Genomic DNA, 24,420 nt, shown 5'->3' with positions numbered 1-24,420 from the left:
TACCAAAATCACCCATGACAGGGGGGAGAGCTACAAATAAAAGAAACGCGATATTACAAATAAAGACACTTTTTTGTTACCACATTGATTCATTGTCTTTTTATATTGAAATCTTAAGTTACTCCCTCTCAGTGTGGTGTGTCACGTGTTTGATGTATTTAGTTATAACACACACCCAGCCGGTGATACGTTACCCCCAATCGGTCAGTCAGGTGATGTTCTCCGCCTCGCCATTTTGTGTTGCTGCGCCGGGTATTTATCACGGGAGTCGTGACTGAGTCGTTTACACTGCTAGCTAGTTAGCTCCTCGTTCGGTCCCTCCGGTCATTTTGCTTCTGAATCTGCAGCCCGTGGCCTTTTCTCTGGTCTCCCGAAGTGCCATTTTTCATTTCAGCTGCTAGTGATACTCTTTTGTTTTTGTATATTCTTATTTTTATACGTGTCTGGAGCGAGTCAGGATGTCGTCCCAAAGTCCCGAGTATTCTCCGTTTTTCGCGGTGATGGGCGCCTCCGCGGCCATGGTGTTCAGCGGTAACTATCACACTGTCATTTTTTAAAAAACTTTCATACATGTTTGTTGCTAAAATGTTGCTGCTGTATGTCTGTCTTTGTGGCTACTTTCTGTTAGCCTTTAAAATGTTCGCTAGTCAAAGCTACTGTTAGCATTAGCCTGCTAACGGATATTTTATCAGCTGTTAGATTGGTCTAAAGAAGATAATGAGGAACAACGTGGATTGTTTTGTAGTGGTCTTAGCTAATGTGGTGTAAGATGAACATGTTATGGAGATAAATTGATAGGAAGTCTAATTTGACTGATGACGACTACACTACCGAGCTAATATTGCTAGCTTTGAGTTAGCTTCATCGTCGGCCTCGGGAGTTTTGTCTGTACTTTTTAATGTAACGCGTTAAGCTTTAGTTGATATCAAGTCTGTGAAATGACTTGAGTGTAAACTTTAGCATCGACTTTAATGTGTGTTATTTTCTGTAAAGAATAATTTTTTTAATTATCCTTTTAGCTGCTTGTTTGCTCAGGTTTAAAGCCCATTTTCTAACAATATATCCACACAAATGCTGTCTGTTGTTGTTAATGATACACTTTGTGTTTTCATGTAATTGATACAAGGCAATGCGATTAAGTGGACACAAAACTATTGTTTTACAAAGGTGGATATATTAAAAGTTTCTTAAAATGCTGTTCTTGCTTACGAGCCCATGAAAACTATGATCAGCAGGTTTACTTCCTTATTGCTCAAAGGAATGAGACTGGGTCACATGACGAGCACATGAGGCTTCTTAATGGGCATTGCATTCTGGTCCTCAAAGTTTTCAAATAAATTATGAAAATTGTCCATTTATATGCGTGGGGGGTTTAATTAGTACATTTTGAAGGCAGTGCAATGAGTAACCTTAGGCTTTACCATACTTGGCAGTGTGTAACCTGTGTTAAGTGTGGGAGAAATAATCTATAATGTGTCATTCTGAAATGGAAATCACTAATCAATGCATACATTTCCAATAACCTTTTTTTTTAAAATGATAAATTAAACAAAATAATATAAGTGTTTAACAAATATTTTAAGCACTGTGGCTGACCTGCCTATTTAGTTAATTATTAATAGTAAACTTTATATATTTAAGTAACTTCTAACTTGCTTTTGTGTTTTTTTTTTAAAACTGATTTCATCTCTGACCAATACTAGTCTATATCTTTAATTTTTTAATGTATAGCTGCCTTTGGAAATAACTGTAACATGTGTTTTGAAAAGTGATCTATGAATAAAGTTTAATTATCATATTATAGTATATAAATCACAACCTTTTTTGCTTAATGCCATCCAGTTCTAACTGAGGAGTTTATAGATATGTTGGTGTTTTTAATTATTTTAGTATTGTTAAAACTATATATACTGTTGCCTATCTTGACCTGGACACACTTAATTCTCCTGGTTATGTAAATGTTATATTTGGTTACGAGGAGCATATGTTGCTTTACTTTAGGTTTCCTACTACTGTCCAAAAATATGTTGGGTTCATTTGAGTCTGAAATTCAAAATGTAATGGTGCTTGTTGGTTTCTGCGTCAGTGTTGTGAAAGCCTGGTAATTTATCCATAATACACCTGCCTTTTATCCCTGGCGTAGCCGTTATCTTGAAAAAAATATTAACTCTGCATGACATCAAAGTCAAAACTGCTGAGGCTCCAAAGATAAGAAGAAAAATCTAAATATTTGAAAGAATGTCCGCAAAGGTTGGATCACATGATCACTGCAGAATAATAATTATAATCTTCAATTTCGATGTCTAAATACTACAATCTTCCAGATGTTGTCCTTTGTGTGTTTGTGTTTTGTTACATCTATATCACCATACATGGTTACCCATCGGCAAGTAGTGGCACCTCCTGCTCTGACATCACAAGGCATCACAAAGACATCCCTCACATATCAAATATTATGCTGGGAGGAAAAACAGAAAAGTGTGGGGGGGGATAATCTGCAGGGATTAGGATTAAAGACCAGAGGTTTTTGCCATCATAGAAGTGTTGCAGTTTCCCATCAAACCTGTAATCATCAGGGACAGAAGAACAACGGTACTGATAACAGCGGGCCAAACTTCAACCAATCATATTTAGAATGCAAATTTTTTCCATTGCAAGTTTTTTTCATCTTGTCAAAATGGAATTTAAACTGCTGGCACTGTTTGTCCTGGGTGTAGGTTAGTAATTGGCACAAACGTGAAGTTGAAAGAAAAAGTGAAACAGTTGTTCTGCCTTTGTGTGGTGTTGTGTAAACCCACATCCAGTCACAATCACATGACCTTTATCGACGTGCTATGATATATTTGTGCATTTCATTTCTACTTTCCACACAGCACTACTTAATCTGCTAATTAAACTACGTTTAGGCTGTCAGAATACAACAAAGCAGCAAGGGAAACCACAGGCTGTTCGCAGCGTTATTTTATTTATTAGTTAGCATTGTTTCATTTAAAATGGCAACCGATGCCATGTCCATGGGCCATCTAGACAAAGGCAAACAGTGATGCATATTGCATAGTTATACATGCATGCTACAATACAAAGTTTTAACTGAATTTAGTGTTTGCAGGCTTGGTTTAATTTTAAGGGTGAGGGTTTTCAGTTCAGCAGGTACTGTAGATTGTTCCAGATCTGTGGACACCATGGGGGCTACATTTCTCTACCATTTTACCCTAACGTGTGCAGAGCTCGTATGTCACAAAGATCTGCAAAAATGCTAATCTCGGGTTAAATAAATGCTAGCAATATGTTCAGGTCATCGTTCTCACCAGGAATTTTTCACAGCATGGGGGATCGCATGGTGCGCGAGCGAGCACGGAAAAAGTTGACATTTTTTTACTCTGAGGGTCAAATTTAGAGAAGTAATGCTAAAGTTTTTGTTTTCGTTTCAGCCTTACTTTAAAGTTAAAAGTTATTTGTTGAATATTGGTGAAGGTGATGATGAATGTAGTTAGTTACTCATTCTTGGTATAGATCCTCCGCTAATAAATACTCAGACACTGTAGAGACAAGAAATAACATTTTATTAAAAAAAAAAAAAATTAGGTATTATGTGGGACATGCAGTCATATTGGAACACACGGAGGGTGCACGCTCACAGTAGAGCTTTAATCGGGCCGAAAAAAGAAGGAACGGCCAGAACCTGTCCAACCAGAAGGAAGTAGATGTCTCTTTAAGCCCAAACACGTTTCAACTCGATGTTCACATCCGTGCATGTAGAATGATCCGTTGCGAGTTATAAACACAACAAGCAGCTTCATGTGCGCTACGTTTGGTTGAAGCACTGTTTATATTGGACGGTGCAGACAGGCAGCATCGGGAGCAGCTAAATGGCTTCAGGGGTCCTCAAACAGGTCAAGCAGATCGCCTGTATTAAATATATGGTGCAGCTGATGTATGCGTTTCTGGGTTATTCAGATTAAAAAGAGTTAAAACAACCCGTGTGTACCTGGAAGTCCCTTTTGTGTGCAACAATTATTACAAGGCACCGATTACAAAGGGAAAAAACACAAAATCCCCCCTACATTGCTGAAAACTGAACGTAGGGGGCGCCATCGTTCCATAGATAGGGGCCCTTCATGCGCAACAGCGCTGGCAAGAACCCTTTTTCAGGTTAAATATTGATCTACTGGATTAGAAGTTTAAGATTGTCTATATTCTCAATCAGAATCCATGAAGCATAATAACATCAGCATCCTCATCTTCTTTTGATTAATTGAGGTTTACAAACTACAGAAGCCAAATGCAAAACAGTTATTAGTCAAATGTTTTGAAACGATAGGAATTTCCTGAGCTTGATTGTTAAGAGAACAGAAACAACACGACAGTCATATTGCTGTAATCCTTTATTTCACTTCTGCTTTGTCACTTGGCTGTGCCTTCTGGTCCCTGTGGTCTGCCAGTTTATTGAATCCACATTGCTCTGTGTATGTGCGCGCTCTAATTTGCTGCCATCTTTTACTAACTTGCTGTTTCTTTTCTTCCAGCCTTAGGAGCGGCCTACGGCACGGCTAAGAGCGGTACGGGTATTGCTGCCATGTCTGTGATGAGGCCAGAGCTCATCATGAAGTCCATCATCCCTGTGGTCATGGCGGGTATCATAGCAATTTATGGCCTCGTAGTAGCAGTGCTGATCGCCAACGGCATCACAGAGAACATTACACTTTACAGGTGAGATTAAATAATAGTCAAACTCACTGTTGTGTACCGTTCAGCACACTGACTGTCTTTGTAGTAGGGTTGGGCATTATGAAACAAAACTCATATCTTCATATTTTTATTCTCGATAATTTTATTTCAAATGAAGTCCAGACAGACCAGAAAGACAATTTCAGTTAAATTCGATGATCCAAATGCCAAACGGGGATATTTATTAACCAAGAGCTGCATAATCTGTCACTTTAATCCTTTTTCCTCTACGGGACAGCACGTGTGAGTGAGTTCTGTTTTGTGGCTTCTTTAGATGAAGGTCTGAGTTAGGACGCACTCGGTAATCCATCAAATTGAGCTTTTTATGTAGTTCTGAGAAGTACTAAAGACAACAACAAGTATTTTAAAACAAAATAAGCCGAAAATATCTAAGTGATATTATATACCCAAAATAGAAAACTCAATATATTGCCCAGCTCTACTTTGTAGGTTTATAATTCCAGTCCGAAGGGACTAAAGATGGAAATAAGCCGTTGGCTATAATCTTGCATATTTACATGTATATGTTCATTAGTATGTATTGTCCCTGTTTTGAATAAAATAAACTCAAACTCAAGTTAATTTGTTTTCTTTTTTGAAATATGTTAAGGTTTTATTTATTCAAAAAACGTTTTAAGGAAAGTTGCTTTTATCTCCTGACATGTTTTGTCTGCCATCTGTCAGTCAGATGCCTTTGAGGAAGACAGAGGCTGCGTCCAAATAGTCCCTCCTATCTCCTTTCCTATCCACTGTTCCTTAACCTCCGGAAGTGTTAAAGTGGTGACCATGATAATGAGCGTTCCAATTCTCTTTAAGCTAAAGAATGGAGGCCCAATGCTTCCTTTATAACCTCCTTTAGCCTAAGAAACACTGATACATCCTTTACCAAAGGAGACCACATAATGCTGACCCACAATTCCTTGCAGCGACAGCATTTAAAGGGACACGCACACTCGAGCGCTTACGGAAACTCACGATGACCGACAAGGGACGGAGATCGTGTAAATTACCAATGCAATAATATGCCTTGAAAAACTTTAAATAAAAGATATTATCAGATTATAACTGACATAAAAAGGGATCAGAGACATTTTTAGCCACATTATGTTTTATTCAACATAATTTATATTAGTGAGTGTGAGCAACCATTCTTACTGTGTCTTTTGGTTTCACTTTAGTTCCTCGTAGCCTCTTTTCCTTTGATTTACCTTCAAACCATGTGATATCTGAGATTATATCAGCGGAAAGTGTTATAAATGTGCTTTTAGTCCACTTTCGGATATTTGTAGTTTTTTCAGCAGACGTCACTAACAGTCGAAGCCGTCGGATTATTGTGTGTGTCTGGTTGTCAAAAAAAATGTGATGGACTTTTCCTAACTCCTCATGATGTCATCTACGTGGTTATGGAAAAGTGAATAGGAAAGGAGATTGGAGGGACTATTCGGCCAGTTGACAGTCAAAACTTGTCAGGAGATCAAAGTAAATTTCCTGTAAAAAGTTGTCTAAATAAATGAAACCGTAACATATTTATAGGTTTATATTTGTTAATAGGATCAAGATGGACAAATAAAGAAAAGTTGGTTAACTTTCCTGCGTTGCGCAGGACGATATATCGAGTTTTCTATTTTGGCAATATAGAAAATTGCAATATCTCCCATATCGATATCTTGTATTAAAATACTTGTTTTGGGAGTTGCGGCTTGGATATTTATTCAAAATGCATCTATTTTATATTATTTTAAACCAATATGATGAATATGAGTATAATCGTGATTATCATTTTGGCCATAATCGTGCAGCTGGCTCCATAATGTATATCAATCACCTGCGTTGTCCATCCAGATGACCTAATGCAGACATAGGCAACTGGGGGCCACATGCGCCCCCCAAAGTAAATGTACAAAATACACAAGAGCAAGAATACATTAAAAAATACAAAGAATTACAACATTGCAGGAAAATACAGTAAAAGACAAAAAAAAAAAAACTACTACAAAATGAACAAAATGACAACAGTAATACACAAAGTTACTCAGAAAATGACAAGTACACAAAGACAAGAAAAACACGAAAAATGACTCGGCAAACCCACAGTACTAACAAACATGCAAAATAAAAATGCAAAATGACTCTAAAAAACACATTTTACAGTTAAAATACATAAAAGGACTACAGAAACATACATGGAATGACAGAAAAACACACAAAATTACTCTTTCCTGTATTAATGGTCAGATCATTCATTCTAAATGCTGACATGAATGTTGATCATGTGACCCTCTGATCAAACAATGTTCCCGCTGTGATAAAAATTGCCTACGTCTGACCTAATGTGTACATTTGTGTGTGTGTAGGAGCTTCCTCCACCTTGGAGCCGGGCTCAGTGTGGGGCTCAGCGGTCTGGCAGCAGGTTTCGCCATCGGCATCGTGGGAGACGCAGGCGTGAGAGGCACGGCTCAGCAGCCCCGGCTTTTCGTGGGCATGATCCTCATCCTCATTTTTGCTGAAGTCCTGGGTCTCTACGGCCTCATCGTTGCCCTCATCCTCTCCACAAAATAAACACCCAAACCGTCTCCCTCACAAGATCTGTTCTTGCGTGTCGCTGCTGAAGAGCATTATGGGAAAATATCAATATCTACAACACCAGATGAAAGAAATGAAGACGTCGGAATATAAATAAATGAAAAAAAAAAGGCTCTATAAATATGTTCTTATCTCTACCGTGTGTACAGTTGTTTCTATTGGATAGTCAACTTGTAAATGCGCAATGTAGTGATTTGTCCGTCTCGTGTGTGTGTGTGTGTGTATGTACGCGCGTATGTGTTTGTTTGAAAACTATTGTATGATGATCTGGGTTTTTCCCTCCACTTATGTCATACTTTGAGGCCAGCTGAGGCAGCCTGGTGTCTGATCTCAGAGCTTTGGTTTCTCCTCTCATGTCAACACAATATCTGAATTAATTTCAAGGATCTATTTGTAAAGAGAAATGTGTATGAACTCAATATTTTCCCAGTGATTTTATTTATAAGAAAATGTTCTTTCAGCTGTTTAATGCACCAAAAGTCTAATTCCCCTGGGCATATTTACATATATTAAAAGAATAGTGATATATTAATGCACTGTGGGGTAATTGTAATAAGTGGTTGGATTTCCTCTGGATGTAATTCTTGGTTAAAATAATTCAGATTGTTGCTGGTGGAGTGGGAGTTGTGTGTAGTCGTCCTCTAAATCATTACGCAAACCTTCTCCTACGTCAGTGTTTTTCCCTCTGTAGTACTGCTGTCTGCGTGCGTGCCCCGTTCTGGGTCTTACAGGTGTAATGGCAACGATCCTTTCATACTCCGCTGTAGTTTCTTAACTTCTGCATTCCAGCCATTAAAAGTCCTGCATGAGGGTTTCAGTGTTTTGTTGCTGTTGGAATATGACCCTGACCAGCAGAAGATGTAATCCAGATTAAAGTCGCTTAAAATTTCACCAAAAGAAAAAAATAAATCAAATAAAACTAATAGTTTCTGTTTAGTGCAATTCAAATGTAGGACTGTTCCAGTTTGATCTGGAATTGATTTTCTGAAATCTGCTGATGTATTTTGACCCGAGAGCCGATATACAATCCTGTAACACTGATATTTGATCTTCTCCTGATGTGTCCACGTGAATGTTTTCACACTTGAATTAAAAAAAAAAACAAAACAATTCCAACTTTGCTGTGACTTTAAACACTAAATGTCTCTTCTGTGTTGCCTCTCCACAAACACGAATAATCATTTTTGCCACCAAGTGCTTAGGTGTTGCTGGTATTTACACGTTTTATTATGAAGTGAGAACTCACATTTCACAGCATTAAATATTCATACCATCTTTAAACAAGAGACCAAATGCTGCATTTCCTTATAATGGTGTCGATTAACTGGCCTGGAGGCTGCAGAGCAGGGTCTGAGAGATGCTGTTGATTGCACTGAAGGTGGAACTTTCAGGAAAAGTCTGAGAGAAATCTTTGCCTTCCTCCATGCTGGCACTGAGGAGAGGATCCAAGGGAACGGCTCCTGGAAAAAAAGATAACTGTGACCCACTGCATTATTTATGATTCAGTGTCCTAATACACTTCATTAGAGACGGTTTTTTACCCCCAACAGTTTCTTTACTAAAACAGGTTTAAATACAGAATGAATTCACTACATCATTACAGAAGACTGTTCCACAAAAAACTATTCAATTTAGTTGTTTGATACATGACATAACATTAGCTTTATAATTCCTCTAAATTATGTGTCAAACTCGAGGCCCGGGGGCCAAATCTGGCCTGCAAGAGGAAGTAAAAAAAAAAAAACCCTAATTATTGTGTAAAATATCAACTAATTTAGTTGTAGATACCTCAGCCTCTCTAAAAACAACATTAATAAAGCTCCACAATAAATTGTCAGGACTCAAGATTTCCATGCTCTTATCACACGTGGCAGTCATTTAGACTCGCAATTTTTATTTTTTTTTTACAAAATAATGACTTTCAAATTATTTCACAAAATTTTCCAAAATGAAATAAACATTTTTGTTCAGAAATCAAGAAATGTAAGTGTAGATCCTGCAGGGACTGATAACTATCACTCACTGCGTGGATACTGTGATATCTAGGGAACAATAATGTTAAAATTTCCCGCTTAAAATCTGTGGCCCAGTTAAGATCAAACTACTCCACAATTAGCCATTAAATTAAAATGGGTTTGACACCCCTCCTCTAAATGATATTTACTACAGGAGAAAAAAAAGATAGTTTGTCAGACACAGAAGGAAGTTAAATTGTGTTCTGACACCTTGTGGTGAAAAGCCTAAATTACTCATTTACACATGAACTTACCTAGAAACACTGATCCAGTCAGTTTGGCCAGCTCTTCACCTCCACCCTTTGAGAAAATGTTACTGCATTCCTGAAAAGGTGGAGAATTTGTTAAAGTTGCATTAATAAGAATTTAATCTTAGATTAAACACAAAAGCCTTCACGTGTACATCTATAAACAGGTGTGTCACAGTATTAGACACTTTTTTCAGCCAATTTGTATACAGTATATATAAAAAAAGCAAAAATGGCAACATGCATGGCATCTGGCAGTGGAATTGATCATTACTGAATGATATCTAAAGATAAACATATTTACTATTAATTTAATAGATAAGTTTCACCTGACAGAAGCCAAAACGCAAATTCATAAGGACAGTTTTTTCCAAAAAAACTAGTGAATAAAGCGACATTTTGCATTTTTTTTAAAGCCATGTGTGTCACACAAAATAAAGGAAGTGTGAACAAAAATTACTGCAAAAAACTGATTTTCAAAACTAATTAATGTTTGCATGTTTTTCAACCGTTTCTGCAATAAAAAAATTTTAAAAAGTAGAAAGAAATGACATATAGCATTGGTAATATCTGAGCTAATAAATTAAATGGAAAAAACAGTTTTGAAGGGTAAAATACATTTGCCTTGGGGGAAAAAAAATCCAGCACATGCAACATAACAAATGGTCACGCTATGATTTGAGGAGGACTTATTATTAGTATCATAATTTCTATAGACATTCTTCTTGGTTGAAGAGTTACTCACAGAACAGTGTGGACAAACAAAGCCACTCATGTTTTCTATGATGCCCAGGATCCGCACCCCCGTCTTTTTACAGAAGGTGATCTCTCTCCTTACATCCCCTGTAGACACCGCCTGTTGACACACATCAATCACTGTTTCTACTAAACATTAAAGAAGAATTAAAGTAACATTTATGAGATTATTTCCCATTTTTTGCAGCTTTAGCTTCAGCCAGTATACCTGAGGTGTAGTAACCAAGACGGCTCCGTCCACCCGATGCTTTTTAAGGTTTTCCAGCACAGCCAAATGCTCGTCAGAGGTTCCTGGTGGAGTATCTACCAGCAGCACGTCCAGCTCCCCCCATGCTACGTCTGACACAAACTGACCAATAAGAGCTGGAAGACGAAAGAACACAACATCTCAGACACAGGAAAACCTGTGTACCCTTAGTTTTTTGGTTATTCCGTTTGTCCGTAATTTGTGTGTCAGTGTGTTTAGTTAAAGAGTTATTGATGCTGGAAGTCAGAATCTGTGAATATCTGCAAACTTTACCGAACAGTGTTACGGTCCAAACAGTATCCAGATAAACTGGGGTGAAAAAGCGGCAACGCATATGTCACATTGCTGATGAACTGGTGAAATGAAACATAATTAATACATAAATAAATCAAAACAAAAAAAAGATGTTGCGTAAAACATGCACGATATGTGATTAAAAGAACCAGAGGTGGTGTAATGATTCTACTGCTGCTCCTCGTTTCTTGTGATCAACTTCTGTGTGTGTTGACAGCTGCCGTTAGCGGCTAGCGATATTATAATGTGTAAAATAAATATTTTTACTGCCCTCAAAAAAGAAGTAATTGTTTTTGCAAACGTGTCAAATGGTAGAAGTTCTAACATCTATTGTTCCTCACAGTCGATAGTCACCTGTTTATCTGGATACTATTTGAACCGTAACACTGTTAAGATCGTCTACACCATAAAATGCAGTTTATTTGTTATTTTGATTCGGTTTTAAAACGGAATAACCAAAGTCTCCATACTGAGACCTTCAAACTGGTACTAATAAGTGTTCTACTGTGATGTTATGATATGTTTCTCTGCAGAATCTCTACATTATCCCAGGCCCAGAATAAGCATCTGGTCCGTCTCCAGAATATCCCACCTGTTTTTTTGGGGCCCCTCCACACCACAGCTTCATCTGGGTCATCCAGTAGAAATCCTATGGACATGAGTGCCAGGCTTTTCTGGGCATCTGTGTAGACCGGCACCCAACCGGAGTCACACTGGTGCACATCGGGCCGGCCCACATTCAGCATGCGAGGAATACTTGGACCGCAGAGGTCAACGTCCAGAATACCGACCTGAAGAACAAATCAGGTTCCTCTGTCAACATGTACTCCAGGTGAGAACATGCAAACTCAACACACTTCTAGCTCAGTGGCTATTTTCTGCTAACCGTTCAATGACTGACGATAGAAATTTGAAACTGCTTCAGCCGCTCACCTTTTTCCCAGCATGACGAAGTGCCAGTGCTAACTCTGTGGTGATGGTGCTCTTTCCCACTCCCCCCTTCCCCGACAGAACCAACACAACGTGCTGGACCTGCGATAAACTCTCACCTATCACATGACCAAAAACCATGAGAAAATATGTTTACTCGGCATGATACAAAAAGAGAATATCACAGATTATTAAGTAATCCAAAATGCTGTAAAAGGCTTATAACAGGTTATAACACAAACATGATGAAATCTAAACTGCAGAAAATTAACCAAAAATGGAATAAAATAAATGCATTTAAGAACTTTGTATTTTTACTATTGTAGTGTCAAAGTTGCTCCTCTTTTTTTTTGGCAAACGCAAAGTCAAAAGGTTTTTACGGAAGCAAAGAGCTACGGCAAGGAAAACTATATTTTGGATTACTATATTGTATATAATTTAATTATAATGTACAACAATACCTGAGGAGGTTAAACAGCTAACCACTTCCGTATATTTGAATATCGTAACATTTTGAACATGTGTTTTGTTTTGTTTTTTAATACTGTAACAGGTACTGTGTGCCTTTAGCTATTTTACAGTGTTACTTATATACTTATATTGTTATTATTGATTTGTCAAAGACTTGCATATGTCTTGTCATGTTTGTATTTTAATTTTAATGTTTTTTTTTTACATCTTGGCCAGGGGACTACAGATGAAAAATAGCCTTCTGGCTAATTCTGGCTTCTTTTTTAAAACATGTTTGATCATATGTTATATGAAATTGCACTGTCCTCTTTCAAATAAACCGATTTAATCTAGTTATATTGTAAAACCAACATAAATGTGTTGTTCGTACAATATGATTACATTGTTTCAATAGTGATCCCAGATATATATTTTTTTACCTGTGATAGCTTTGTGTTTTCATTGGTTTTCACACTGGAAGAATGACGATTAAAAAATGGACAAAAGTGTTATTAGTTCCTTTAAAAACTTACACTACTTTTTAATAATAGTAAATACAATGTCTCAGTGATCTCAAACACTATCAGCTGCTTCATTAGGTGGTTTTCTATAGTGGTCTGTAATTGTGAGAACAACAATGTAATTACAGGACTTTCTACTTTGTTATTTGTACTTAGAACACATAAGTGTGTTTAAAAAAAACAAAAAAAAAACCATTCTTTGGTTAAATTAAAAAATAAATAAATAAATAAATAAATAAAGCTGCTGCAAATGAACTTTAACTTGGAAACTGATATTTGGTACTTTTCCCCCATAAAATAATAGTGACAAAGACGTTTATTTTGATGTGAAGTGAGTCGTTCCAGTCACCTAAAGTTAAAACGTGTAACATTATTACGATAATAGTGACACTCGTTGAGTCGTTTAGAGTTTATCTACAAAAGTTACAACGCAAAGCACGAGTTTCAGTGAGCTGACTTGAACACACCACTAAACCTGTGTTGCTACTTCGTTAGACTTATCACACAGTCAACTTAGCAATGATAAACATTGCTAAATAAGGAACTTTAAACAAATATGTAATTTTTAAAGTAAGACCTACCATTATTATGCTCCATTTTAGAGAGCGAACGCACGGGAAACCAAATTAAAGTCTTCCGGTTGTCGTCACGCTACATCTGTCCAATCACAGGAAAGGTTGGATTGCTAAATCCCGCCTTGCTCGTAGTGCCAACCAATGGGCTTTTCTGGTACTTTGTGGTGCGTTCAAGTGCACCAGTAAAATATAATTCTATGGGACTGATGATAATGTAATAGAACATTGTTGTTAATGTAGCAAATGTAGTTTTACGCCTTCATACTGCTTTTGATGAAACCTTTTTTTTTTACAACCACATGACCTTGTTAATTACTGTGTTCAGAATTGTTCTCCTAAATAATATTAATTAAATCCAGTAAATGTCCAAATCTAAGCTGTTATTCAGGAGAAGAGAAAAATGAAGAAACCCGTGGTCTAAAAAGTAAGCTCGTTACTTTTGACAAAATTAGCCTAAATATATTTGAATCACCCATTCATTCAAAAGGGCAAATAAAAGACACTTACTTGGGGGTTCAATGGTTGAAGGTATAATGATATGGCAGCTAAGACAGCAAATGAGACACCAATAAATTATTACATTGACTTGACAATGTATTTATTAACTTTAGTAAATCAAACATTACGGGAAGGTGCATTTATAGAGTACAAAGGATTGAAGGAAGTGTGGGAAATGATATTTACAGGAAGGAACAGAGAAGACACAATAAAATCATGACTCAGGCTTGGACTTATTGCACTTAAATAAACAACACTATTCCTGATCGGAAAAACATAATACAGGGAAATGCGAACACTGTGGCCATAAAGAGACAATAAAACATGTTAGATTGCATTGTGAGAGCTATGAACGTAGATTGCACCTCTCAGGAATATCAGTGTAGCACTTGACAATATGGATATTTTACAACATAACTTAGTAGGTAAGTTTCGTTCATTTTTTTTTAAATTTTAAAACATTCTGATCCGCACTCCATTCCAGTTTAGTGGCGGTAATGCACTAAAACGCTGTTTGCCAACCGCCAATAAAACACTAAAGAAGAAGAAAAGCCGCTATTCTGATTCGATGGCTGTTACACGTTTGATTACCTTAAAACCCGCCTCCTGATCGATCTTATCCAATGAGCTGAGGGCGGGGCGTGGCTTAGTACTGTTTACCTCAGTGCTACTGAGAAGTGGGGCAGCTAACACACTGCAGCTGTCATACTGTAAGTTACACCCACACACACACACACACACACAAATGAGCCACTTCAAGACAGTGTGTCGGAAGACAGTCAGGTAAGTAAGAGTTTGTGTCGTTGGAGCGTTTTTTTACACGGTAATTTAATGTAAAATGCGCGTTTGTAGTTAATATTAGCTTGATATAACAAACAGCAGTTCAATATTTGACATTGAATCGTATTTCACACTTGTATTCACAATGAGTGTCACTTTACAGTGAATATTACTTGTGAATGTAAACTCTTAATGAGGTGATTACTACAAATTAATATTTGTTTATTTGCTAAAATAAAACCATTCTCTCAGACTGTTGCCCGATGGAGATGCGTGTAGTTTGTTAGGGTTGTCTTAAAGCTACAGTATGTAGGGTAAGGCCCAATTAAAATGAGACTAACTCCAAACTAACTAATCTAAATTAATGGCAGGTTTGCCATGCACCTGTGCTTGGAAAGCAGCAACCAGCAGCTGTATCCTTTAAAAAAAAAATATATATATATATATATATATATATATAGAAGTACTGTACTTCAGTTCTTTATCATATTTTAAAGGCAGTGGCTATCCGTACGGTTGTAGTATTAATATACCGACATTCTATCCGTACGCAACCCCCCTATTTGGCCAGTTTAGGTCACGTGACTAAGACTAAACCTTACCCTAACCCCCAAAATTGTTGCGATATTGGGTTTTAACCTAACCCTAACCCTAAGAGTGTACTTCGGTAACCGTACTAATAGCAACATTGGTTGTATGGCAATCGTACGAATAGACACTTTCTATTTGGCAAGTCGATTGTAAACTCAAATAAAAGCCAATATATGTTAACTTAACTAGGTCCAACTATTGCATGTTTACCCTTACAAAGGTTGTATTTAGTTTAATTTATGTTACAGTTCCTTCTTACAGAAAAGACCCCACCTTTGGTGCTTTGCAACCTCCGTCTCGTGTGTAAGATTAGATAGTGTAACTGTAACCTGCTGGGAATGCTGCTGCAAACTGGGTGTCTGTAGGTCAGGTGACTTGATCTCCAACTAACAGACGTGCTGTCACTACAGCAGAGCCGAGGAATGGCTTTAGAGCTTGGACATGTGCGTGAAAGGACTGTGGCATATGGGACGGACGGAAATAGGCAAAGTAGGACAAAGATCTGTCTGGTGACTGCAAAATATGAGCCGTAGCATCAAACGCTGACCTTTACTGAATACAAAAATCAGATGTGGCCTGACCCACATTTAGCTGACACATATTCCATGCATTCACGCCTATCACTGTCACATGTGTATTTAAGGTTACAAACAAAAGCATTGCACTGTAAAAGTAAGATAACACCCACACTGTGCAGTTTATTGAATTAATGATTGAATGAAATATTTTTATAACAAACTGATATGTCTCTAAGTAAGCTAAAACTACACCTACCCCATTTATTTATTTTAATTATGCTTCACAGATAAACAAATCACAAAGAATAAGAGATCAAAACACTATCGCAAAAATAAATACAAATTGATGATTATACAATTTAAAATTCAAATAACAATAATTTTCATAGCAGTACTTGTAATATACAATTCAATTTAACATACACAATAGTAAATAAAATATTTAATATTTAATAATATACATATATACAGGAATGCATATACAGTATACACAGCACATAACTTCAATTTGAACTATTTATACTAAAATCCATGAATGTAATATTTTACCATAAGTAATCTACTATAGGAAGTCATGATCATAATATTCATATTTAACTCTTTAATTTACAGTACTGTACAATTTATACGATATACATTTGTAATAATGCATAATATTAAAGTAACGACATGAATACTCATAATATACCTTTTTATTATATTTTCTACTATTATTTACCACTTGCAGACTTACCATCATTGCTGTCCTTAGTAAAACTGCTGCTCTTTATCCTCATACTTATTAATGATCTCTATTTTGTCCATAAAACTCTTCTCTCTCTGAAACTAAGATTAAAATTTAACAAGTGAGATTTAATACCTTGGAATAACATGTTTTACCTATTTTACATAAAAAAGGAAGCGTTTTTGCCTTCAGAGGGTATTAAAGAAGCATAAATACCTACTTTAATAATGGTAGTTTTCTATTTTGACCTAAATGGCCACGTGAGGATCCTCAGAAACTTGGGGCTCAGTATTTATGGAACGCATCTCGTTTTACCTCCTAGTATGCTCTGGTGTCTCTCCATGAACCTTTTAGGGAGTCCGCTCTTTTGCCAGGACTTTAAAACGTGTTTGTTTAAAAGAAGAAATCTTCACCACAACTTCTTGGGAATCTCTCCAGACCTTTGGCCTCATTTCACAGAATTCTGATGTTATGGGGCGCCAATTGTACAGTTGCGCATGCAAAAATAAACTTTTAGCAACAATGCGAAAATATACAGCTACATTTAGCAACAAAAAAATGTATGTGAATTTTTTTACTTTACTTTTGACCAGATTTACAGCAATACTAATACATTTGTGATATTTTTTTCTTGCAAAAATGTAATGTAAATGTTAAATATACATGTTAAATTTAAATTTATATATAGCTTCTATGATTGTATTGTTTATTTTGTCTTCATTGCACTGTTTCACTATTTTTTGGGTGTCTTTTTTTATTGCACTTCATCTGTTGTGAGCTGTCATTACAGTAAATTTCCCCACTGCGGGATCAATAAAGATACTCTACTTTAGCTTACATGTTAAATGTAAATCTAAATTTAAATGTTAAATCTAAATGTTAATGTAAATCTTAAATGATGAATCTAAATCTAAATGTTAAATCTAAATGTCATAGGTGAGACTAAATATTTAGCGAATAAATAGGTTTTCACGAATCCTTAAAAAGTCTTAAAAGGCATTAAATTCATGAATCTAAAAATAAGGCCTTGATTGTCATTAAAATGTCTTAAATCAATGTTTCAAAAGTCTTAAATTTTAACACATAAGTATGATTTTATGATTGTAATTAGTCACATTTCAAGATAACAACATGGAAAAATTATTTTTTTGGTATTTTTGTTGTAGTTTTATAGATTTCTGGCTAGTTTTGTGGACATCTTGTGTTTTTGGAGTTATTCTAGTCTGTTTTTTTGTGTATTTTACTGTCATTTTGTGTATTTTTGTGTTTACTTTGGGGGCCACCAATTGCACATCTACACTAGACACGAAATGATGTACCCTAACCCTATCTAAATGATGTGGCGTTTTTTCCCCCCAATTATGTTTAGTGTGAAGTTGGTTTTCAATTTACTTTGAAATGGCTATAAAAAAGTCTTAAAAAGTCTTGAATTTAATTTGACTAAAGCTGTAGGAACCCTGTAATATGCAAATTCACCAGATTGACCTTTTATTTTGGTACTACCGGTGAATTTGCATATTAGCTAAATATTTAATTTCACCCATGGCAGTTAGATTTAACATTTATATTAAGATTTAACATGGACATGTTACGAGAAAAGAAATATCACAAGTTTCACAAATATTGTTGTAAATCGGGTCAAAAGTCACATAAATAAAAAAATTCACACATGTTTTTTAAACGTGGTTTGTTGCTAAATGTTGCAAAAAGTTGCTGTTTATTTCTGCAACGTTACAATCAGCACCCCTATACGATGCACACTTTTTCTCCCACAGATGACAGACTTTGAGTCTGAGGTGGACGGCCGGGCCGACTCTCCGACCGCTCTTGAGGTGATGACCCTCCCCGGCACGGCACCGGTGACGGGGGAGTCGTTCTGTCTGTGCGGTCGACAGGAGGAGCTCGGCCCTGTGCAGCGTTCGGATTCTGGTGTTGTTAGTGAGTGTCTCTGTGGGGAAGAAGACCAGGGTGAGCTGATGCTGAACTATGACAACACTTAGCTTAGCACACTGTTCATAGATGTCACTCGCATGATTTTTCTGTAGATTTTTTATATATTTTATCACTGGTTTAGTTTTATGTGTTGTTTAATACAGAGAGACATAGTCAGAGATTTAGCTTTGCTGTTTCAATCAATCAATTTATTACAGATGAACAGAAATCAATCAACAACAATAATAATAAGAAAAACAGGCTGTTTGACTTTGTGGCTGTTGGTGTTTTATATTTCCAGATTTTAGCTGGGTGTGGGACGAACACTGTAAATCCTCTGGAGCTTTCCTCAGCTGTGACAACAGAAAGGTGAGCTTTCATTCAGACTACAGCTGTGGAACCGCTGCCATCAGAGGAACCAAAGAGCTCACCGAGGGCCAACACTACTGGGAGGTCAAGATGACCTCTCCCGTCTATGGAACAGACATGGTCTGTGAATGCAACTCTTAAGTTCCGTAGATTTCTGTGTGCACTGACGCGCAGGCATTGAATTACTTCCTGGTTGTGTTGGGATTGTAGATGGTTGGCGTTGGAACGTCCGAGGTCAACTTGGAAAAGTTCCGCTACAACTTTGGGAGCCTGCTGGGCCATGATGAAGACAGCTGGGGGCTCTCCTACACCGGTCAGAGCTCAGGGACACCACTGTGTGAGAGACGGAGAAAGAAAACTGAACCTGTGTGTGTGTGTGTGTGTGTGTGTAGGTCTGCTCCAGCACAAAGGAGACAAAGTGAAGTTCTCCTCTCGCTTTGGTCAGGGCTCCATCATCGGTGTTCACCTGGACATGTGGCACGGCACGCTGACGTTCTACAAGAACCGACAACGCATAGGTTTGTTCACATGAAACCATTTCTGTTGTAAAGCAGGGGCGTCAAACACCTTTTAGTTCAGGGGCCAAATACGGAGCAGTTTGATCCTGAAGTGGGCCACAGATTTTAGTCTAGTTCTCAATATCAGTTGATGTTAAAATCATCAAAATGTTGATATTAAAAAATGAGAGTTCAATTAAAAATGACTGCATTCATGTGATATAAACAAAGGAAAAACCCAAACCCCTAAAAATATTGTTGAGTTTCATTAAATTGGTGAATTTCATATATCTACAGCTGGATTATTTGGTCATTTACACAGTAATTCACGTTTTCTGTTATTTTTACTTTATTCTCTAAAGCAGACATAGGCAACTAGCGGCCCTCGGTCTAATTTCATGCGTAAACAAGAGCAAAACAAGCAAAACAAGAGCAAGAATAGTTTAAAAATACAAATAATTACAACATTGTGTGAAAATACAGTAAAAGACAAGATAAAAATACTCCCAAAACACACAAAACTACTACAAAAATAAACAAAATGACAACGGTAATACACAAAATTACTCAGAAAAATATACAAAATTACAGAAAATTACTTCAAAAGTACACAAAAAGACAAGTTTTCATGAGTTTTTGAACATGTTTAGGCCCTCAATAATCATTTCTTTGTAAGAAGAAAAAAGATAAAGAGCAACGTCTACCAAAAAAAACATCTATAGTAATTGTAATAGTAATAAAAACGAGGTGCATTACAATAGGGTTCTACGCACCGTTGTGCTTGGGCCCTAATTATGCCGTAATTGGAATCAATTATGAATTACGCCATTACAATTATAATTTTTACTTTGAGCAGTATTTAATTAAGCTACTTTTTACTTGTACTTAAATGTTTTATGTATGACTTAATTGTACTTGTACTTGAGTAGGATATATTCGTACTCTTTACACCTCTGTGTTGCCAACAGGAGTTGCTGCAACCAGGTTGCCCAATAAGAAGTTCTACCCCATGGTTTGCTCCACAGCAGCCAAGAGCAGTATGAAAATAATCCGTGCCTGCCACACACGCACCTCCCTGCAGTACCTCTGCTGCACCCGACTGCGCCAGATGTTGCCCATCTGTCCTGACGTGCTGAACACCCTGCAGCTGCCGCCCGGCCTACGCCTGCTCCTCCAGATACAGCTGGGCTGGGTCTTCACCCTCAGCACCAGCACCACCAGCAGCAGCTCTGAACCCTCTCTGGAGGAACACCCTGAGGAGATGAGTCTGCCTTCTATTCCCGTCCCCAGTCCGGTGTCTAACCTGAGTGCCTGTGCCTCCCTGAGCCCCCTGAGCCCCTGCAGCAGCCCTTTGCCTGACACGCTCCCGTACAAACCGTGGTGCTGTCGCTGTCCTCCCACTCCTCCCAGCAGTGACTACGACAGCTGCTGCTCTGAACCAGAGGATTACCAGTGCAAGCGATGCCGCTGGACATAACAAACAGCAGTATGTATTTTACCTCAACTTCAGTAAGTGGTTGAGAAAAAGACATTTATCAATAGCCAAAAAGAGAAGTGGAACCTTCCTATGCATGTTTATGATCAGAAAGTAGCAAATGTGTTTTTTTATTATCGCTCTAGTCATATCCATTACTGGCTGGATGTTTTCTTTTTTATCTGTGAAACTTTCAATACCTTTTTAACCTGGTTTATGATGATATTCTTGGTAAAATGTAATACATGAGGCTGACGTCATTAGCATGAATAAGGTGTCGTTTGCTAAGCTACGGAGCTGTGTTTGCATTTTTTGGGGGGATCGAATGGGGTTAGGGTTGGGGTCAATTACATTTTTCAATTACAATTGCGTTTTCAATTACCCATGTTCAATTGCAACTTAATTACAATTACTTGATCAGCGTTTTTCCAAATTCCAATTAAAATTCTAATGATTTTTTTTATCCCCTGAAAAGTCAATGACAATTACATTCTCAATTACTAAAGTTCAGTTACAATTAATCACAATTACTGATCTTTTAATAAATAACCCTTATTAAACGTAACCTTCCTGGTTTTTTTTTTCTTTTTAAAGTAGTGGTTAAAGTTGATATGAAACATATTTTAATAATTATGAATTAACTATGTATGTGTAAGCCATAGAAGGTTTATGTTGAATTACATTTTAATTGACATTGAATTCCCATGCCAATTACAAAGTCAATTGTCTGAACTCAATTACAATTTCGTTATGATTAAAACAGTAACCGGTTTTTAAAATTACAATTACAGTTATAATTACGTCATAATAGTATCTATTACACGATTATAATTATAATTGATCCCAACAATGGTTATGGTTAGGGTTACAAACGACACTTAATGACACTTTATTCATGCTAATGACAGGGTTTCATGGCACAATAATGACAGCGTAATGTCAGCCTTTTTGTATAAAACTTGAAGTAAAGTGATCTATCTCTCTCTCTTTTCTTTATATCTTTTTATGGCGTTGAGCCAAAGCCATAGATACAAGTGCTACTCATGGCTGCAGGTAGATGACATACTTTACTTTACACCAGTTGAATACACCTGACCCAGTATACGTATGTATGTGTGTGTGGACTTTGGAAGAAAGCTGTGCACCAGTTGAAAATGTCTTATCAAACCAGAGCTGCAGGATTTCCAATTGGTTTAAGAGTTTAACAATGAATTATATGTCAGTGAAACCTTGAATTCATGTCCAAGAATTCAAGTTATCATCTATCCTGCACTCATAAAACACCAAAACATTTAGAGATTAAATTCCCAAGCAAAGACACCATGAAGGAAGTTGGATTTTTAACGCTGTGTTTTTGACTCTGCGGTTGTTGATGTTTTTCTAATCGTTATTTAACAATCATGTTTTGTATTTTCCATTTTTTACGAAGCAAAAACTGTATTAATAAAACACAAAAGTGAAAAAAAAATTTTGGCGTCTTGATTTTAAATATCCAACTGCATCACATATGTAGATAATGTACATGATAAATAATGACGTCTTTGATAAGTTGATGTTGGTGTGTATAAGGTAAGTTTTTGTCATTTTTCAAGCCTAACTGTATTTGTACCCCAGTTAAAGTGTGCTCATCATATTTTAAGTAGTTTGTAGGGTCTTATGATAGCCTTATCGAAAAAAAATTTTTTTTAACATTTTTATGCCTTACTATAGCCTTTCCTCGGAAATGTGGGTGTTTTTCATATTTTTCATGCCTTACTGTATTTGAACCACCGTAAAAGTGTGCTCATCATATTTTAAGTAGTTTGTAGGGTCTTATGATAGCCTTATTTCAAAAAAAAATTTTTGAAAAATTTTCCATTTTTATGCCTTTCCTCGAAATGTGGGTGTTTTTCACATTTTTGTCATTTTTCATGCCTTACTGGATTTGAACCCCAGTTAAAGTGTGCTCATCATATTTTAAGTAGTTTTTAGGGTTTTATGTGTTGTGATACACACGGTGTGTATAATGTTTTGGACCCAGACGCACGACACAGACAGAGTTAACAGTGAACAAGTGATTTAATTTACAAGTGTGCAGAGTCTTTCCTTCTTCAGTGAGCGGTGAGGTGAGTGGAGATCCCTGTCACACTCCTAAAGTCCCAAAACATGTGAGGTGAGTGTGGAGCAGAAGAGTAGCAGGCAGGTAGGAGGTGAGTATCACTGAATGCTGGAGAATAGGGAGACACGAGGAGGTGAGAACAAAGACCATAGGGAATACTACTTTCACAGAGAGTCGCGATCTGAGAGTTTGATACCACTGGGGTAGATAATAATTCAGCACTGAGTGGAGGTAGAGTCTGCTCTTTATGCACTGGAGGTTGATGAGCTGATGAGGAGAACCTGGCTGCCACACCTGCCGCTGATTGAAGGAAACCACAGAGGAGGACACATCGAAGGAGCAGACAAAAAAAAGACACACAAGTGGGAGGCCACTGCACAGAACAAACCATAACATTATGATAGCTTTATCTCAAAAAAAATTTTTAGATTTTTTTTTTCATTTTTATGCCTTACTATAGCCTTATCTCGGAAATATGGGCGTTTTTCACATTTTTCAAAATTTTCAAGCATACCTGGATTTGAACCCCAGTTAAAGTGTGCTCATCATATTTTAAGTAGTTTTTAGGGTCTTATGATTGCCTTATTTCTGAAAAAAAGTTTGAATTTTTTTTCATTTTTATGCCTTACTATAGCCTTACCTCGGAAATGTGGGTGTTTTTTTCTTTTTTCTCATTTTTCATGGCTTACTATAGCCTTATCTCGGAAATATGGGTGTTTTTCACATTTTTCAAGCATACCTGGATTTGAACAACAGTTTAAGTGTGCTCATCATATTTTAAGTATTTTTTAGGGTCTTATGATAGCTTTATCTCAAAAAAATAATTTCGAAATTTTTTTCATTTTTATGCCTTACTATAGCCTTACCTCGGAAATGTGGGTGTTTTTCACATTTTTCTCATTTTTCATGCCTTACTGGATTTGAGCCCCAGTTAAAGTGTGCTCATCATATTTTAAGTAGTTTTTAGGGTCTCATGATAGCTTTATCTCAAAAAAATAATTTTGAAAATTTTTTATAGCCTTACCTCAAAAATGCGGGCGTTTTTCACATTTTTGTCATTTTTCATGCCTAAATGTATTTGGACCCCAGTTAAAATGTGCTCATCATATTTTAAGTAGTTTTTAGGGTTTTATGATAGCCTTATCTCAAAAAATATTTTTGAAATTTTTTTCATTTTTATGCCTTACTATAGCCTTACCTCAGAAATGTGGGTGTTTTTCACATTTTTCATGCCTTACTGGTTTTGAAACACAGTAAAAGTGTGCTCATCATTTTTTAAGTAGTTTGTAAGGTCTTATTATAGCCTTATCTCAAATAATGTTTTGAAATTTTTTTCATTTTTATGCCTTACTATAGCCTTACCTCGAAATGTGGGTGTTTTTCACATTTTTCTCATTTTTCATGCCTTACTGGATTTGAACCCCAGTTAAAATGTGCTCATCATATTTTAAGTAGTTTTTAGGGTCTTATGATAGCTTTATCTCAAAAAAAAATTTCAGAATTTTTTTTCATTTTTATGCCTTACTATAGCCTTACCTCAGAAATGCGGGCGTTTTTCACATTTTTGTCATTTTTCATGCCTAAATGTATTT

At 36.7% G+C, this 24,420-nt stretch overlaps 3 protein-coding genes across 5 annotated transcripts; 2 read left to right on the top strand and 1 right to left on the bottom strand.

Moving 5' to 3' along the window:
* The first annotated feature begins 236 nt into the window (after window positions 1-236).
* atp6v0cb (ATPase H+ transporting V0 subunit cb) lies at window positions 237-8,413 on the top strand. Its single transcript, XM_028477238.1, has 3 exons — window positions 237-531; window positions 4,527-4,710; window positions 7,083-8,413. Exons 1-3 carry the CDS (start codon window positions 459-461, stop codon window positions 7,285-7,287), a joined length of 462 nt encoding a protein of 153 aa, XP_028333039.1. The 5' UTR covers window positions 237-458; the 3' UTR covers window positions 7,288-8,413.
* Window positions 8,414-8,524: 111 nt separating this feature from the next.
* On the bottom strand, window positions 8,525-13,441 carry nubp2 (nucleotide binding protein 2 (MinD homolog, E. coli)). Of its 2 annotated transcripts, XM_028476574.1 has the most exons (7): window positions 13,354-13,441; window positions 11,805-11,920; window positions 11,464-11,662; window positions 10,539-10,693; window positions 10,320-10,430; window positions 9,581-9,650; window positions 8,525-8,771 (listed from the first exon to the last, which is right to left on the bottom strand). In XM_028476574.1, the coding sequence occupies exons 1-7, from the start codon at window positions 13,367-13,369 to the stop codon at window positions 8,632-8,634; spliced, it is 807 nt and encodes a 268-aa protein (XP_028332375.1). In that variant the 5' UTR covers window positions 13,370-13,441; the 3' UTR covers window positions 8,525-8,631. The 2 variants fall into 2 exon arrangements, with proteins under 2 accessions (XP_028332375.1, XP_028332376.1); XM_028476575.1 differs by lacking the exon at window positions 11,805-11,920 and having other exon boundaries at window positions 13,354-13,418.
* Window positions 13,442-14,499: 1,058 nt separating this feature from the next.
* Window positions 14,500-20,752, top strand: spsb3b (splA/ryanodine receptor domain and SOCS box containing 3b). Of its 2 annotated transcripts, none has more exons than XM_028476505.1 (6): window positions 14,500-14,555; window positions 18,234-18,426; window positions 18,692-18,879; window positions 18,970-19,072; window positions 19,152-19,277; window positions 20,225-20,752. In XM_028476505.1, the coding sequence occupies exons 2-6, from the start codon at window positions 18,234-18,236 to the stop codon at window positions 20,731-20,733; spliced, it is 1,119 nt and encodes a 372-aa protein (XP_028332306.1). In that variant the 5' UTR covers window positions 14,500-14,555; the 3' UTR covers window positions 20,734-20,752. The 2 variants fall into 2 exon arrangements, with proteins under 2 accessions (XP_028332306.1, XP_028332305.1); XM_028476504.1 differs by having other exon boundaries at window positions 14,531-14,628.
* Window positions 20,753-24,420: the final 3,668 nt, after the last annotated feature.

This window comes from Gouania willdenowi, chromosome 19, assembly GCF_900634775.1.
Source record: "Gouania willdenowi chromosome 19, fGouWil2.1, whole genome shotgun sequence".
NCBI classification, from domain to species: domain Eukaryota; kingdom Metazoa; phylum Chordata; class Actinopteri; order Blenniiformes; family Gobiesocidae; genus Gouania; species Gouania willdenowi.
This window is presented reverse-complemented; position numbering and strand designations above follow the sequence as displayed.

Bases quoted from the DNA above. Each gene is read 5' to 3' on its own strand.
- atp6v0cb (XM_028477238.1), top strand. From the start codon at position 459: ATGTCGTCCCAAAGTCCCGAGTATTCTCCGTTTTTCGCGGTGATGGGC. The intron at 532-4,526 runs GTAACTATCACA...CTTTTCTTCCAG, and splicing joins CGCGGCCATGGTGTTCAGCG to CCTTAGGAGCGGCCTACGGC. The intron at 4,711-7,082 runs GTGAGATTAAAT...GTGTGTGTGTAG, and splicing joins GAGAACATTACACTTTACAG to GAGCTTCCTCCACCTTGGAG.
- nubp2 (XM_028476574.1), bottom strand. The intron at 9,651-10,319 runs GTGAGTAACTCT...CCACCTTTTCAG, and splicing joins TTGTTTGTCCACACTGTTCT to GAATGCAGTAACATTTTCTC. The intron at 8,772-9,580 runs GTAAGTTCATGT...CTTTTTTTCCAG, and splicing joins GACTGGATCAGTGTTTCTAG to GAGCCGTTCCCTTGGATCCT.
- spsb3b (XM_028476505.1), top strand. From the start codon at position 18,234: ATGACAGACTTTGAGTCTGAGGTGGACGGCCGGGCCGACTCTCCGACC. The intron at 18,880-18,969 runs GTCTGTGAATGC...TTGGGATTGTAG, and splicing joins CCGTCTATGGAACAGACATG to ATGGTTGGCGTTGGAACGTC. The intron at 19,073-19,151 runs GTCAGAGCTCAG...GTGTGTGTGTAG, and splicing joins CTGGGGGCTCTCCTACACCG to GTCTGCTCCAGCACAAAGGA.